We start from the raw sequence: 16,149 nt of genomic DNA, 5'->3' as shown, positions 1-16,149 counted from the left end.
GCAGCTCACAAGGATCCCATCCCAGCCTTTATCTAGTTATTTCATACATTATGCATTGTAAAATCACATATTTTTTATCAAGTAAATGAGGCTGGTCACATGGTCAGAGGCAGTGATGTCACCCCTGTTACCCCGCCCCTCTCCTCCCCCTGCTCATGTCTGTGTGTAATGTATAGTAAAGCATTGCTGGTGTGTGTGCTGCATCTGCTGACATGCTGCATCCTCCTAATATACAGGTGAGAGACACAGACATCAGCTACACGTGAATCTGACATGTTCTGCTGTAACATGGCTGCCTGGAGCTGCTGTATCTCTCCTAAACACACACACATGCACACACAGGCTGCAGGGGGCGTGGCCACCAGCACCAGGAAACACATCATTATACAGCCTCACATCATTATACAGGCTGTCAGTCATGCACTGGGGTGTGGCTGTGCCTCCCACTCATGAATAGAGTGGACAGCTTGAATATGCTAATGCTTCATTGGACATTTCACAGGTCATTTGCATACAGCTTTAGGACCTCATTGCTTAGGTTTACAGGCATGTAGAGGGACAATGAAGGGATAGAGGCAATGCTCTCTAATGGCAGTTTATGAAAATATATTTAGTTTAGGGGGGTTATTTTGCATGACGGGTTCTCTTTAAGTGCAATTTGTTCCGCAGAAAACAAGCCGTCACACAGCCTGTACATGGAAAAATAAAAAAGTTATAGATTTTTGAAAGTGGGGAGTGAAAAATGCAAATGAAAAAACAAAAAAGGGCCAGGTCGTTAAGGGGTTAAAATATGAAGATGATTTTGAGACTGTTTTCTCGTGACACATTGTACTTCATGTAAGTTAAAAAAAAAATACGTTTCAATCGGAAGAAATAAAAAACTTGGCAAAAAGTCTGGAAAATTCTCCATTTTCAAAGTTTGAAATGTTCTGCTTTCCAGGCAGATGGTCAGAACACCCAAATAGCCCGATATCTAACATTTCCCGAATGTCTGCTTTATGTTGACTTGTTTTTTTTATGAGTTCTAATTTTTTTCTAGGATGTTATTAGGCTTAGAACTTTATGTGCGATTTTCTCATTTTCATGAAAATCACCAAGACTTCTGTTTGGAGGGAAAACTCCGCTTTCAAGTGACTTTGAGAAGCCTAAGGCCTCCTTCACACGTGCGGTGCAGATCACATCGGAGTGAGAGGCGTGAAAAACTGACTTTCCTGGTCAGATTTGGCAAGGAGTCATTGGCGTTTTTGCGTTTTTCATGCATAGTCGTTTTGGCGCAGCGGTGAGGCAAATGCTGTTTTGTGACTTTCCATTGCGTCAAATGAACATAAGACGGGGCAAAGTCATATTGAAATAGACGCTGCTCGCGCCAAATTATTTGCATAGACTATTTTTCAGAATAGGACTGAATTCATGAATTGCTACTTTATGTTTAGGTGCAAATAGTTTGTATGTTCTCTCTCCGTGTTTGCGTGGGTTTCCTCCAAGTCCTCCGGTTTCCTCCCACACTCCATAAAACATACTGGTAGGTTGATTAGATTGTGAGCCCCATTGGGGACAGGGACTGATTTGCCAAACTCATTGCAGCGCTGTGTACTCTGTGTGCACTATATAAATGAAGGAATTATTATGATTATGACACAAGAAGCAGATTTATTAAGGGACAAAGCCACTTTAATAAATCTGACAGCGGAGCTCCAGAGACAGACGTAGAACTGTTGTAAGGAGCCGCCTAATGATATATTACGCCCAATGTTCCTATGCGTGTAGCGCTTTTAGTGTGCTTTTGGTCACCGGCAGATTTATGGCCCAGTCCTTATTTTCTGATTACAGGTTTGGTGAGTGAATGATGGAAGATGACGTTGACACCATTTTATTTCATAAGACAACAAGATTCCTTTTTCACGAAGAGCCTCCCTCCTCGCGGGCACCATGGGCTGTGGCCGGTATGACGGCCTCTGTCTATGCTCTGTGGAGTCTTTTTGTCCTACCAGGTTTTCGCAAAGTTCCCTGGAAACTTAAGGTGGGGATTAAATGGTTACTCAATGGTTATTGAAGGCCGGTTTCACATTTGTCCGGATGTGAGAATTGCCGGGCCACAGGCTGATCACAATACTGGGCACTGAACTCCATACATTATATTGATATAACGGAGGTCTTGTTCCCTAATATGTAGCAGAGCCAACAATGTACTGTCAGCCCTGCTACATATTGGGGTAACAATAACTCTGTGCTTCATATATCAATATAATTCACAGAGTTCAGTCCCCAGCAGAGTGATCAGTCCGTGGTTCGAAACTTCTCACGTCCATGATCATGGACAAATGTGAAACCGACCTTAATTAAACAGATATTAAAATTCTAATTATTTCAAGTGCCTCATTCAATCATTAGAAATCCAATTACTGAAACCCCAAACAACTCACAATAGAGTTCCCCAAGTTTATTATCCCCTATCCCAGTGATGGCGAACCTTTTGGACGGAGATGGAGTGCCCAAGCTACAACCAAAACCCACTTATATAACGCAAAGTGCTAATTTAAGCAGTCATTTATTGATCCCTGCTGTACCACAGGTTTTAATCGTATTGGCTTCCTGAGTTCACCAATACAATAGAAAGATGATAGAGAAATTTGGATTTTAGCTTCCCACCAGGGTCCCTTGAAGAGGAAGGATCAGGGGACTCAGAGCAGGAGCTCCAATGACGATCCATCTCTATCCACACCTTCTTGCTCCTCCTGTAGCCCTGGCAGCCAAATAGCGCTGAGCATGGCACGTCCTGGGCTGTACTGGATCACAGGAGAAAGCCTTTAGTTCTAGCTGGCAAACTCTGTGTTGGGGTGAAGGCCTGGGTGCTCACAGAAAGGGTTTAGAGTGCCACCTCTGGCACCTGTGACATAGGTTCGCCACCACTGCCCTATCCCGTCAGATAAGCTGCTTTTTGTTGGAAAACCCATTAAAAGGGAATCTCTATTTTAGACTACCATTGTACAAAATATACAAAAATGTTCTCCACTATCAAAAAATAGATCTAAACCATTCTTATCTTGTGCTGATTCCTACAAATCCACTTAAAAGATAAAGGGCAAAGTACTACTTATATAATAACAGAGGATTATTCATACAGTCAATGTATACAAAAAAGTTTTTGTGCATCCTCCATCATCCTCCGCTCTGACCCCTGATCCTATGGGGGAGGTTATATTGATAACATACAGACCCCTTTATATTTTTCACTCAATTGGTAAGACAAAAAAAATTATGATTTTTTTTGCAATGTACATTCTGCACCCCCAAAACAAAAATGTAGATATTTTTTCTAATTTATTAAAGGAAACCTACCACTTAAAAGTGGTAGGTTTAGACACATATACATGGCACCAGCTCAGGGTGAGCTGGTGCCAGAGCATATTTTTGTTAGGGGAACAAAGCCCCTATCGCAGTTTTATAAGTTATATTAACTTATAACTCGGCGCACCACACTTGGGCACGGCGCACCATGTGCGTGCCCGTGCGTGCGCCGGATTCTAAAGTGCTGGAGAGCCGGTGAAGTCACCGAGCTCTCCGGCACACGCGCGCCTGCGCAACTTAGCACGGCCTGTTTCCCCGTGCTAAGTTGCGCAGGCGCGCGTGTGCCAGAGAGCTCGGTGACGTCACCGGCTCTCCAGCACATTAGAATTCGCCGCACGCACGGGCACGCGCATGGTGCGCCGTGCCCAAGTGCGGTGCGCCGAGTTATAAGTTAATATAACTTAGGGGAACAAAGCCCCAATCGCCGTTTTATAAGTTATATTAACTTATAACTCGGCGCACTGCACTTGGGCACGGCGCACCATGCGCGTGCCCGTGCGTGCGCCGAATTCTAATGTGCTGGAGAGCCGGTGACGTCACCGAGCTCTCCGGCACACGCGCGCCTGCGCAACTTAGCACGGCCTGTTTCTCCAGCACATTAGAATTCGGCGCACGCACGGGCACGCGCATGGTGCGCCGTGCCCAAGTGCGGTGCGCCGAGTTATAAGTTAATATAACTTATAAAACGGCGATTGGGGCTTTGTTCCCCTAACAAAAATATGCTCTGGCACCAGCTCACCCTGTATATGTGTCTAGGTTTCCTTTAAGAGATATCATATGGTGATAGGTGCCCAGTATTGTGTAGAAGCAGCTTTGGAGCCAGTACAGGAGTCTTCTGGGAAATGATGAAACAAGTTTCTTACACCTGGATTTGGGGATCCTCTGCCTCTTCCTTGCAGATCCTCTCCAGTTCCCTCAGGTTGGATGGTGAACATTGGTGGTGGCCATTTTCAAGACTCTCCAAAGATGCTCAATTGGGTTTAGTCCCAGTCTCTGTCTGGACCAGTCAGGAATGTTCACAGAGATGTTCTGAAGCCTCTGCTGTGTTATTTTATCTGTGTGCTCAGGGTCATTGTCTTGATGGAAGGTGAGGCTTCGGTGCCGTCTGAGGTCCAAATAGGGTTTCACGATGCACCAAAATTTCGATAATTATGCATTACTTTCAAAGCCAGAGTGGTTCAATGCCAGGTTTGCAGTACTGAATGACTTCCACAGACTACAGACTCCTTGTATCTGTCTGCAGAGCAGACATCGGGCAGGAAATCCTTTGTGTAGAAGTGTCGGGTAAGCGGTAGAGCAGGGACCATGTCATCAAGGTAATATCACCATTTGTCCATATATGGTGTCTCCACATCCCCCAGGGCTTCCCCAGACACAAGGTCTCTAATTCAATTTAAATCATCTTTTGCCCAGCCAGGGATTTGAACCCACAACCTCTACACTCCACTTGCCATAGAGACTTAGAAAATTTAGGTGCAAAAACACTGAAGTCCCTTGGTGGAAGATGTAAAACATTGGCCCACAGTCCACCACCAGCCTGTCAACCAAGAAAGTGACAGGATCTCAATGATGTCCTTCTATATTCTATTAAATTCAGAATTACACATAAATAGATCTTTGAACATTTTATTCATATGATCAAAGCCAACACCCTGGAAACCAAATACTGCATTTGGAGCATATAATAATAGTACTAGAGACCCCAGAGCAGATAATAATAGTACTAGAGACCCGAGAGAAGACATGTATAGTAATTGAGAGATCCCCCCCAGAGTAGACAATAATAAAACCCCATAGCAGACTAACAATACAGGAGACCCGAAAGCGCCTCACCTCTGTGTCCCGTGATGGTTGTATGTGCTGGTATCAGGCCCTGGAGCCAGGAGAAGCAGGAGAGGACCCGGGAGCAGTAAACTACAAGCGGCAAGTTTTTACCATTTCTGGGTCCTCCCCTGCTCTGTGTCCTTAGCCCTAAGCATACAAACAGTGTCCGGAGTCAGGACACAGAGTGGAGGGGCAGGAGAAGATTTGGGGGCAGTGAGAGCTTCTCAGCTGCACTCACCGCTACCCAGCAATTAACGCTTCCATTAGTTATGGAAGAGCTAATTGGACGCTGTCAGCAGGGAGTGGACGCAACTCATAGCTTGACAGGTCACACGTGGCCTGTCAGCAAGGGTTGTGCCTCCTATTTTAGGCTTTTAGTTGAGATAAACGTGTGTTGCACTTTATGTACATGCTCAGTAGTGAAGCTCCCATGATATAGATTAAAATAATAAATCACTGGGAAGAAATGCCCACATTTATCTCAGCACTACTACAATGACTAAGGTAAAGTTGGAGTCGACATTAAGGAAACTGAGGAGGCTGAGGTTTTACTTACTGACTGAGGACATCTTCTAGGTGCACAAACTTTCTCATTAGCATATGGATCAAACAGGGAATATCTTGTTAAAGGTTACAAGACACAGAAATAATAAAGGAACGTTGTACATCTCAGTGCATTTCTCTACAACATGCTGCCAGAAGATTATAAGAGGTGGTAGAATACTTTTTAATATAAATTTAATGACCACTTTATAAAGTATAACTTGTCCCTTACGGTTATATAACGGCAGAATGAAAAGCTGTACAAAGATCTTTTGGTCTTAATTTAAACCCACCCTCTGCCTGTGCTAAGGAATGACAAAATGCAAAAGACAGAAAATATAGCTCTCATTTTTAAGGTCCAGTTTATTTTAGAGGATTGTTTAAAGGGTTTGAATGAAATCTAAAAAATCTAACTTTTTTCTTTAAGAAACGGGATTTCTATTGTCCACTAAATTTATTTACACAGGTCCCGTATTTACCTTCTGGCAAGACTCAAACTGCTAATGTGGTAAAACTACTGCAAGGGCGGAAAGGAAGATTGGTGGACCTTGGATCTGGCGATGGAAGACTGGTAAGGTAGATGTGACATCCATCATCTTATTATAGTTGTAGGTAGAGATGAAACCTCTCCTCTTGTATTCTCACTTATGAAAAATGGAAAGTTTCCTGATGAATTTTTATACTACGTGGACAATAGTAGGTGGTGACAAGATGGGGGTCATTTATTAAGTCCGGTGTCTTAAAAACCAGTCTTAATTGTCCAGCTGCCGGTGTCCCACACATTGGATAGTTCAGTAGAAGTCTGGCAGGGACGTTTTAAATTTTTTTGGGCCAGGTGTTAACACCTCCACCCACCCCACTTTGTGCCCCGTTGAGTCAAAAGCGGCATGACGGGGCGAAAACATGTGAAAATCAGTGGGAGGATTTTTACAAGCCTTGTCTGCTCAGTAAATACCTACCCCCACCCTCCCCCAATGCATTTTGCAAAGGGGCAATCTTGTAAATACTGAGACCTTTACCAGAGCAGATATCAAACATCTACATTTACTGACTGGAGGGCTTAAATCTAGGTTGGAAATACCGTTTTAGTGTTCTATTGGTCAGATACTCACCAAGATTTTGTGCCAATGGAACTCTGTTGCTGAAGTAGGTACAGGCGGTCCCCTAAGGACACCCGACTTACAGACGACCCCTAATTACTGACAGACCCCTCTGCCCACTGTGACCTCTGGTGAAGTCTCTGGATGTTACTATAGTTCCAGACTGCAATAATCAGCTATAAAGTGTCTGTAATGAAGACTTATTGATAATCCTTTGTCCCATTACAGCAAAAAATTTTGAAACTCCAATTGTCCCTGGGGCAAAAAAAAATTCTCTGGAGCTAAAATCCTAAAATATACAATTCCAACTTGCATACAAATTCAACTTAAGTACAAACCCAAAGAACCTATCTTTTACATACTGCCTGTAAATGGATCAGAGGTTTATCCTATTTTAACCAGTTTTTCCATTTTCCTTTAGCTGTATAATTTTTACAGGTAGTTACCTTCAGTCTACACATATTCATCTCCAGATGAAAATGGAAAGTCCTTTATTGCATCAATCAGTGATTTCTGTTCCTAAAAAATAGAACAATCCTGGAATATAAATGCATTTTTCACGGTCCTGCTGCTACTAACAATATACATAAAGTATTGGTTGCCAACAACTAAGACCTGTCTGCAGCTTTGTATAGTCAGAATTGATGGTTGAGTCCCTTAAAAAGGTTTGCCCATGAAATAAGTTCTCAATTTGAACCCCCTAGTGATGTTTACACAATAAAGATAATTTTTTAACTCCTTACTTTGCAATTTTACACAGTTTTATTGCTGTTTTATCTCCTATCACTCAGTGATGGTCAGTGTGTGGGCGAGGACTCTTCATGATTCCTCCTTGCTATGAGATGCTGTGTGATGACAATGTGCTTGATTATCAGGGTACAGGGCTTTATATACACTTTCATTTAGCTTCTGAACACTGTACTAGTATCTGACATATAGAAAAAGAGAGATGAGACAGATGAGTGTCATGAGATGGATATAAAACGCGACTCGCTCGCTGCATCACCTGCTCAATAAAACACAGTCAGCACTTCTATGTCACCCCCTCCCTCGTATACAGAGCTTATCTTATTTGCAGAGCAGCTGCTCCTGTGTCCTCTCCACGCTGCTAGTTGCGCGGCTGAACAAGGAAGTGCCCCTCCCCCTTCTTCTGTAATGCAAGGTAAGCTAGAGGAAATTGTTCAACCATAGTCAGAAGATTTACGGACAGATTCAGGGGGAACCAAAATTGTGTACACCGGGACTAATCGAGACAGGTTGGAATTATATCTGTGGAATTCTGTATTTTTGTTAATAACAGTGAATTAGAGAATGTGTTATTTTGTTATCCAGAGTATATTTAAGAATCCTGTATTTGTGGGAATAAGCCTTTCAAGACAAAGTTTTTAAGTATTTCTGCATTTCCGCTTTTCACTCTGCCCGTTCCGCAAGTTGTATTTTTGATTTTTTTTCTTTGTTTACAAAGCTATATGAGGGCTTGTTATCTGCGAGACAAATTGTATTTTTTTTTCAGTGGCACCATTAATATTCTGTGCCATGTACTGGGAAGCTGAAAAATAATTCCAAATGTGGTGGAATTAGTAAAAAAAAAAAAAAAACTGTTCGCCATATTCTGTTGGGCTTTATTTTTTACGGCTTTTATTGTAGGGTTGAGCTTACTCCTTCGCTTTATTTTTTGGTTCAGTATGATCGCAGAAATACCAAATTTTCATAGTTTATTTGTGTCTTACTAAATTTTTAAAAAATAAAAAAAAATTAAAAAAACACCTTTTGTCGTCATATTCTGTCACCCGTTTTGTCACAACTTTTTTTTTTTTTTTTATAGAGCTGTGTGAGGTGTCATTGTTTGCTAGATGTTATCACCTTTTTATCATTATCATTTTGACAACTGTACGACCTTTTGCTAACTTTTATTTAAAAAATATATTTAAAATAGGCAAAAAAAGTGTTGATGAAGTCAATTGGGCACTATTTTTCATTTATGGGTTTACTTGTGGGAATGACTGCTTTTATCGTTTGATAGATCGGACATTCCGGGATGTGGCTATACCTAATATGTTTTATGATTTTACATGTTTATTTTTATACGGGTTCTAGGGAAAGGGAGTGATTTTGAATTTTAAAATTTGTTTTATATTTTTTATTGAAAGTTTATTTTTTTTTAGTTGAAAATACTTACATACAGGCGGTCCCCTACTTAAGAACACTCGACTTACATACGACCCCTAGTTACAAACGGACCTCTGGATATTGGTAATTTACTGTACTTTAGTCCTAGACTACAATAATCAGCTGTAACAGTTATCAAATGTGTCTGTAATGAAGCTTTAGTTTTAATATTGATTCTTATGACAACCCAACATTTTAAAAATCCAATTGTCACAGAGACCAAAAAAGTTCTGGCTAGGATTACAATGATAAAATATAAAGTTCCGACTTACATACAAACTCAACTTAAGAACAAACCTACAGACCCCATCTTGTATGTAACCCGGGGACTGCCTGTATTTCACAATTTTGTTGTACAGAGGTTTTCCTATGAAAAAAAATCTTTGCTTTTCAGGTTTTTGCTGCAGCGTCTTTAGGATTTCGCAGCACCGGCTATGAGTTGAATCCCATTCTGTTAAATTGGGCCAAAGTCTTAGCATATCAAAGAGGAGTTTCTAAGGATCAGGCAACTTTCCTCAAGGAAGATTTTTGGAGTGTAAGTAAATCTTAATTCTTCGTGTCTAACATATAAATAATAGTCAAGTACTCAGAATTCACTTGATTATTATTCTTCCATAGGCAGATCTATCGGATTATAAAAATGTCACTGTGTTCCTGGCACCGAGTGTTGTAAGTAGCCCTCTTAGTTTTCTCTATCAGTCTTTCATTTGCACATTTGAGTTGTTCTTTCGTTGAATTTCGATTTGAAACCCAATTCAAGCATATCGAGCAGGAGCTGCTACCCAGGCAAATGCTTTCCAATCTAAACCCTGTTCTTGGAGAACTCTCACAACATCCCCCACCGGGGCCTGGCCTTTCTTCGGTGGTTGTAGACAGCCGGGGCCCAGAATACTGGAGGGGTTGGCTTATGCGGCCTTGGGAATGTTATGGTCACGGTGCTTGTTATTGGGACAGGAGGACTGTCCTACGGCCTGACAGGTCTCCAGTAGGTGGTGTGTGCAAGAATAATGGAGGCACACCATTTTTTAATTGATATTTATGATGCTTATCCAGAAGCCCATTGATAAATTGTTCCCGCAGGGAATTCTCAGCCTCTTTAGGGTCAAGGTGGATGATATCCTTCCAAGTCTCCTGCAGGGAATGGGCTAATGGGGGAATCTTGGGGCTTCTGTCTTTTCCCAAAGAATTTTATTTTTAGCTCGAAGGCTACAACTAAGGACCGTGAACGGTCCAAAACGCGTCAGATAATTATGTTATACGACGTAACTATATGTTTTTAATCTTTTTTGAATAAAGTGGAGTTTTATTCATACAAGACATTGCTTTTGCCTGGATGCAGGACTTTTACTTCATAGTATTGCAGATTTACTCTAGCACAGTGACATCTTCCTAATCTGACGTGGTCGGGCTAGTATTTAAATCTGAGAGGCAAGGAGGCTTATGAATGTCCATTGCTAGGGGCGATGGCTGGTAATGGGGACGTGGTCCCTTTATGGCACAGTCACTATCCTGGGAGGCGAGCCAATATACACCTAACTCCGGATATAATTTCTCCACACTTTAACTTCCCCAGCAGTACTCGTTCAGGATCAGCTGCGGTGACAGGACAGTTCCAATGCACGATGGCTCTTTTCCAGACGATCAGCAGACAGGAGATGCTCAGCCAAGGTGATTGGTGCTCCTCTCTGGATGCAGGGCACTTGAGTCGGCACTCCGGTTGGATCAGCTGGCTTCCCGGAAATTGAGTGCAGTGAAATCCAAGATGGCTGATTAACACTCTTCCCCACCGGATCGCTTCGGCTTCCGCTCCTCCTTTGAGGTACTTCACACCACTTGCACAGGGGGCAGGCGCTGCAGCAGATGTAGCAGAGAGCGGACACAGTTCTTTGCAGGTATTTAACACCATTGGTGCTGGAGCAGCGCTCAACAGCACAAGGCAGCAATAAAACGCGGTCCTCCACTTTCCTCCCACACTCCAAAACATACTGGTAGGTTAATTAGATTATGAGCCCCATTAGGGAAAGGAATGATTTGGCAAGCTCTGTGCAGCGATTTGTAATCTGTGTGCGCTATATAAATAAAGGAATTATTATTATTAAACAGTCTGTCTTCCAAAGTCTAATCACAGTAGGGCCTTAACCCGTATGGCAGCACAGTTAAATAAAATGACAGTTCAAAGTGCCAGCATAAGGCACAGAAGTAGATCATCCTGTTCGTGACGCCACTTGTAACATCCCCCACCAGGTCCTAGCCTTTCTTCTGTGGTTGTAGACAGCACAGAATACCGGAGTGGCTGGCTGATGCGGCCTTGGTCACGCTATGGCCACGGTGCTCAGTATTGGGACCGGGGTTTAATTGGGTTTAGGTGAAGAACTCTGGCTTAGGGTCTTTATCTTGTTGGAAGGTGAACCTTCGGCCCAGTCTGAGGTCCAGAGCATCTGGAAGAGGTTTTCATCCAGGATATCTCCGTACTTGGCCGTATTCATCTTTCCTTCAGTTACAAGCAGTGGTCCTGTCCCTGCCCTCATAGCATGATGCTGCAACCTCCATCTTTCACTGCTGGGATTGTATTTGGCAGGTGATGGGCAGCATTTGGTTTTCTCCACCCCTAAGAATTAACCCCAAAATGTTTAATCTTCGTCTCATCAGACCATAGAATATTATTTCTCATGGTCTCTGAGTGCTTCGTGTGTTTTTTTGGAAACTGTAAGCACCTTTCATATATGCACGGTGGAGAGGCTTCCATCAGCACACTCTTCCATAAAGCCCTGACTGGTGGAGGCTGTAGTGAAGGTTTCACAAAGTCATCTCCCTACTGGATCTCTTGAGCTGAAGCACAGTGATCTTGAGGTTCCTCTTTACCTCGCTCACCAAGGCTTTTCTCCCACGATTGGTTTGGCTGGATGTCCAGGTTGAGAGAGAATTGTGTTTGTCCTGAACTTCTTCCATTTATGGATTGTGGAGACCACTGTTCTTTTAGGAAATTTGAGTGATTCAGAATTTCTATTGTATCCTTGGCCAGATCTGTGCCTTGCCACAATTCTGTCTTTGAGCTCATTGGGCAGTCCTTTAGACCTCATGATTCTGTGAGCTGTGAGGTTTTGTAAAGACGGGTGTGTGCCTTTCCTAATGAAGTCCAATAATTTTAATGATACACAGCTGGACTCCAGTAAAGGAATAGAACCATCTAAAGGAGGATTAGAAGGAAATAGTTAAATATGAAAGTCACAGCAAAGGGTCTGAATAATTATGATCATGTTATATTTCAGTTTTTCAAGTTTTAATAAATTATCAAATAAATCTTAATTTCTGTTTTTTATTTCTGTCAAGATGGGGGCACCACTAGTGACAACCAGTTACGGATTCTGTTGCAATTGTCATTTCGTGTGACTGCTTTTTACAGGATGCAGATTTAGAGGTGATTTTTCATTTATGGTACAAATTCTCCTTAATTTCCCTTTGGAGGGCGGTTGTACGCCAGAGTGTAAGGAGAGCAAGTAAACATGACCTATAAAGACGTCTAATAACACTGCGCTCATTACCTCCGTCACCAGCACAGAACTGGGTTACGAGCAGATTATTTTTTTTGTCATTAGCTTTCACATTTGCCGTTCAGATTTGTTCACGAGAACTTGAATGCGTAGTTCATTTTTGCGCTTCATTAACTTTATGTCCTGTTGGAAATCATGTAATTGCTCTTTTACTCCATAAAACAGGTAATTCGCAAGCACAAAATTAATACTTCAACTAAATTTGTAAATGCAATTAGAGGGCGATGACTATCAGGGAGCATGACGTTCATTTCCTTAGTCTATAACCATCTATCCGTTACATTGATGGAGGAAGAATACAGCCTTCATTTTACCTAGACAGATTGAAACTGTTCTTGAGTGGTTCCTATTGGATTTAGTCTTTGTATTAGTTTCTCATACATCAAGTTTAAGAATTCAATTTTCTTGCAGAGAAGTAAGAAGTGGAGGAATCGCACCTCAGTCTTTTCTTGTATCTTAAAACGTAACGAAACCTTCAACACAATCACATAAACGATTAGTGCAGATGATAATAATACACTTGGTAATAAACTTGATTATATTCCTGTGTCCTTCTTTTCCCCTGCCTTCTGTTTGTGTAAATCAGCTTCCTGTCCTGTATCTACTGACAGCTGAGAGATAAAGGAACCCGATAAAGTGTCTAAACTCTTTACAGCCCGTCCCTGGATAGTCTAATCTCATCACAGAGATGAATCATCAAGGTAAATATGATCTAACTATGGAAAGAGTTAATTATTAGCCTTCTTATCATAGTATCATAGTATATAAGGCTGGAAGGAGACGCAAGTCCATCAAGTCCAACCTTCAAGAATTAAATAAATGTTTTATCCCCATAACCCGTGATATTTTTTCTCTCCAGAAAGTCATCCAGGCCTCTCTTGAACATGTATCAGTCTGAAGTAGATGAACTTCACGCATTGTAGGGGAAAGAAGCAGAAAAAAACACATAGAAGCTGCTTTACTTAATGAAGTATACAAAGTTTACTATTACAGGCGGTTCCCTACTTAAGGACACCTGATTTACATATGGCCCCTAGTTACAAACGGACCTCTGGATGTTGGCAATTTACTGTACTTTAGCCTTTGGCTACAATAAACAGTTATCACTTGTGTCTGTAATGAAACTTTATTGTTAATCCTGGTTCTAATGACAATCCAACATTTTTAAAATCCAGTTGTCACAGAGACCAAAAAAAAATTGTCTGGGGGTTACAATGATAAAGTATACAAATTCAACTTAAAGGAAACCTACCACTTGTAGTGGCAGGTTTCTGATGGAAATACCGAGCACCAGCTCAGGGTGAGCTGGTGCCGGAGCTTATTTTCGTTAGTGTTTTAAACCGCGGTATCGCGGTTTAAAACACTTTTTAAACTTTATAGCCGGCGCAGGCAGGTACACGCTCGGCGCTTACCGTGCACGCGGCTCTCATTCACTTCCTATGTAGCCGCGCGCATGGTAAGCGCCGAGTGCGTACCTCCCTGCGCCGGCTATAAAGTTTTTAAAAAGTGTTTTAAACCGCGATACCGCGGTTTAAAACACTAACGAAAATAAGCTGTGGCACCAGCTCACCCTGAGCTGGTGCCCGGTATTTCCATCAGAAACCTGCCACTACAAGTGGTAGGTTTCCTTTAAGAACAAACCTACAGACCTTATCTTTTATGTAACCTAGGGACTGCCTGTATCTATTCTGCTCTATTAATTTTTAAAATAAAACAAAAATTGCTTCTCTGATTTAGTTATGCTTAAACCCTTTTAGCACCAAGGCCTTTACATTTGTTCCCCATTCTTGGTTTTCTTCTTTGGATTCCAAAAGCCATGTCAGTTTTGTTTTTTTTTTTTTTCATTTTTCCTTTTATAGGGCTTATTCGCAGGATACATTGTAATATTCCATGCAATGTACTGGGAAGCTGGAAAAAAAATCCAAATGTGGTAGAATTGACAAAGAAAATACAGTTCTGCCATTTTCTTATGGGCTTGGTTTTTAGAGCTTTCACAGTGCGGTCCTAAAAGCTTCCCATTGATTCTTCCTAGTCAATAAGGTCACAGAGATATTTCGTTTATATGGATTTGCTATGTCTTAAAGGGGTTTTCCCACATAGCAAATTGGACCTTATCCACAGGATAGGGCCTAACTTGCTGATCAGTGGGCGGTCTCAGTGATGGGACCCCCACTGATCACAAGAACTGAAGTCCGATGTATCCCCGTCGCACCCCTCGCCAGCTCCCCGAGATGACCAGAGCACCCCACGCATGCGCAACCGTTCTTGTGATCCATGGTGCCCCTTCCGATCAGCATGTTAGGCCCTATCCCATGGATAGGACCTAACTTGCTTTATGGGAAAGCCCCTTTAATAGCGTTAAAATAAATCTAAAACTTTGCTAAAGCAATTGTCTTTGCATTGTCTGTCATCTGTGACTTTGCCGGACTCCAGCACATGGAGCCGTTTGTAAGGTGTCATTTTTGTGGGAGCAGTTTATGTTTTCATTGATATCAATTTAGGAACTTCCATGACGTGATGACTTTGTATCATAATCTTGATGGTAAAACGTGCCACTTATTTTTCCATTATGTGGTTCATCATATGGGATTATAATTTTTATTTTTTTTAATAGATCAGGCAGTTAGTTCCAGGCATTTTGGGTCTTGGGGGTGTTTAACATTTTCAGGATTTTTGTCTATTTTTATATGCATTCTAGAGAACAAGGGGGGTGATTTAAAATGTTTTATTTTTTTTTGATGTCTTCTTTCCATGAGGTTGAAACCCTGAAGAAGAAGTTAGCGGATGAACTTCCTGATGACGCCCGGGTGATTGTTTGTCGCTTTCCATTAAGTGGTTGGTCACCAACATGCAGCGAAGGTTCTGGGTTGGACCATGTCTGGGCTTACGATATGGCCAACATTAGGACCATTTCAGATTACTCTCCTTCTTGAAGTAATTCAATGATACAGCTTGAAGATTATCAGATCACCGTTGCTATCGATTCACCTTTTTTTTTTTTGCTGTGAAATAATTTAAATTATTATGTAAATTCATGTAAAGTTAGAATTATGGGAGGAGAAGCAACAGCTTTCATAATTCCATTCTCATCAGATTGTTATAAACAGCAGCGACTAGCAGCAGCAGTGCAAGCTGTACCTCATTTCACCAGTAGAGGGAGCAGCTGTACTAGGGAATGGATGAAAGCCCAGCACAGATCTGTGATCACATTGCATCATTGTTTCACTTCTCATCCATCAATAATAAAATCCGTAATATATTAAAACACAAGTTTTCTGTTATAGTTTCGTTTAATGGAAACATAACACATCAACCAATCCCTCACCAGAACATTTGCATATTTTTTTGTAAAATAAATATGCAAAGAACTCTCCTGACCAAACCCCTGGAAACGCAGGTGTGAACACAGCCGTATTGATTGGCACTTTTCATATTTTATAGCCCTCTATAAACAGTGTTGTACTGTGGGGCAGAGTAAACATGGTATGAATGCTGCACAGGGGGACAAATTTTTGAGCCCATCCATTATTGTTAAATAGCAGAAATTTTGCTTTACTAAAAGTTAAAAACTTTTAACATAATTAATCATTCCTTTTTTTATATTGCGCACATAG

General features: G+C 41.6%; 1 protein-coding gene across 1 annotated transcript; it reads left to right on the top strand.

The window, feature by feature from the left end:
• Window positions 1-1,846: 1,846 nt before the first annotated feature.
• Window positions 1,847-15,468, top strand: LOC140115765 (adenine nucleotide translocase lysine N-methyltransferase-like). Its single transcript, XM_072132865.1, has 5 exons — window positions 1,847-2,020; window positions 6,182-6,286; window positions 9,379-9,519; window positions 9,603-9,653; window positions 15,292-15,468. Exons 1-5 carry the CDS (start codon window positions 1,847-1,849, stop codon window positions 15,466-15,468), a joined length of 648 nt encoding a protein of 215 aa, XP_071988966.1.
• Window positions 15,469-16,149: the final 681 nt, after the last annotated feature.

The sequence above is a fragment of the Engystomops pustulosus genome, chromosome 1, assembly GCF_040894005.1.
Source record: "Engystomops pustulosus chromosome 1, aEngPut4.maternal, whole genome shotgun sequence".
NCBI classification, from domain to species: Eukaryota; Metazoa; Chordata; class Amphibia; order Anura; family Leptodactylidae; genus Engystomops; species Engystomops pustulosus.
Note: the sequence above shows the minus strand (reverse complement) of the source record. Positions and strands in the feature narration are given on the sequence as shown.

Coding starts and splice junctions, on each gene's coding strand:
- LOC140115765 (XM_072132865.1), top strand. CDS start 1,847: ATGGAAGATGACGTTGACACCATTTTATTTCATAAGACAACAAGATTC. Junction 6,287..9,378: donor GATCTGGCGATGGAAGACTG/GTAAGGTAGATG, acceptor TTTGCTTTTCAG/GTTTTTGCTGCAGCGTCTTT. Junction 9,654..15,291: donor TGTTCCTGGCACCGAGTGTT/GTAAGTAGCCCT, acceptor TCTTTCCATGAG/GTTGAAACCCTGAAGAAGAA.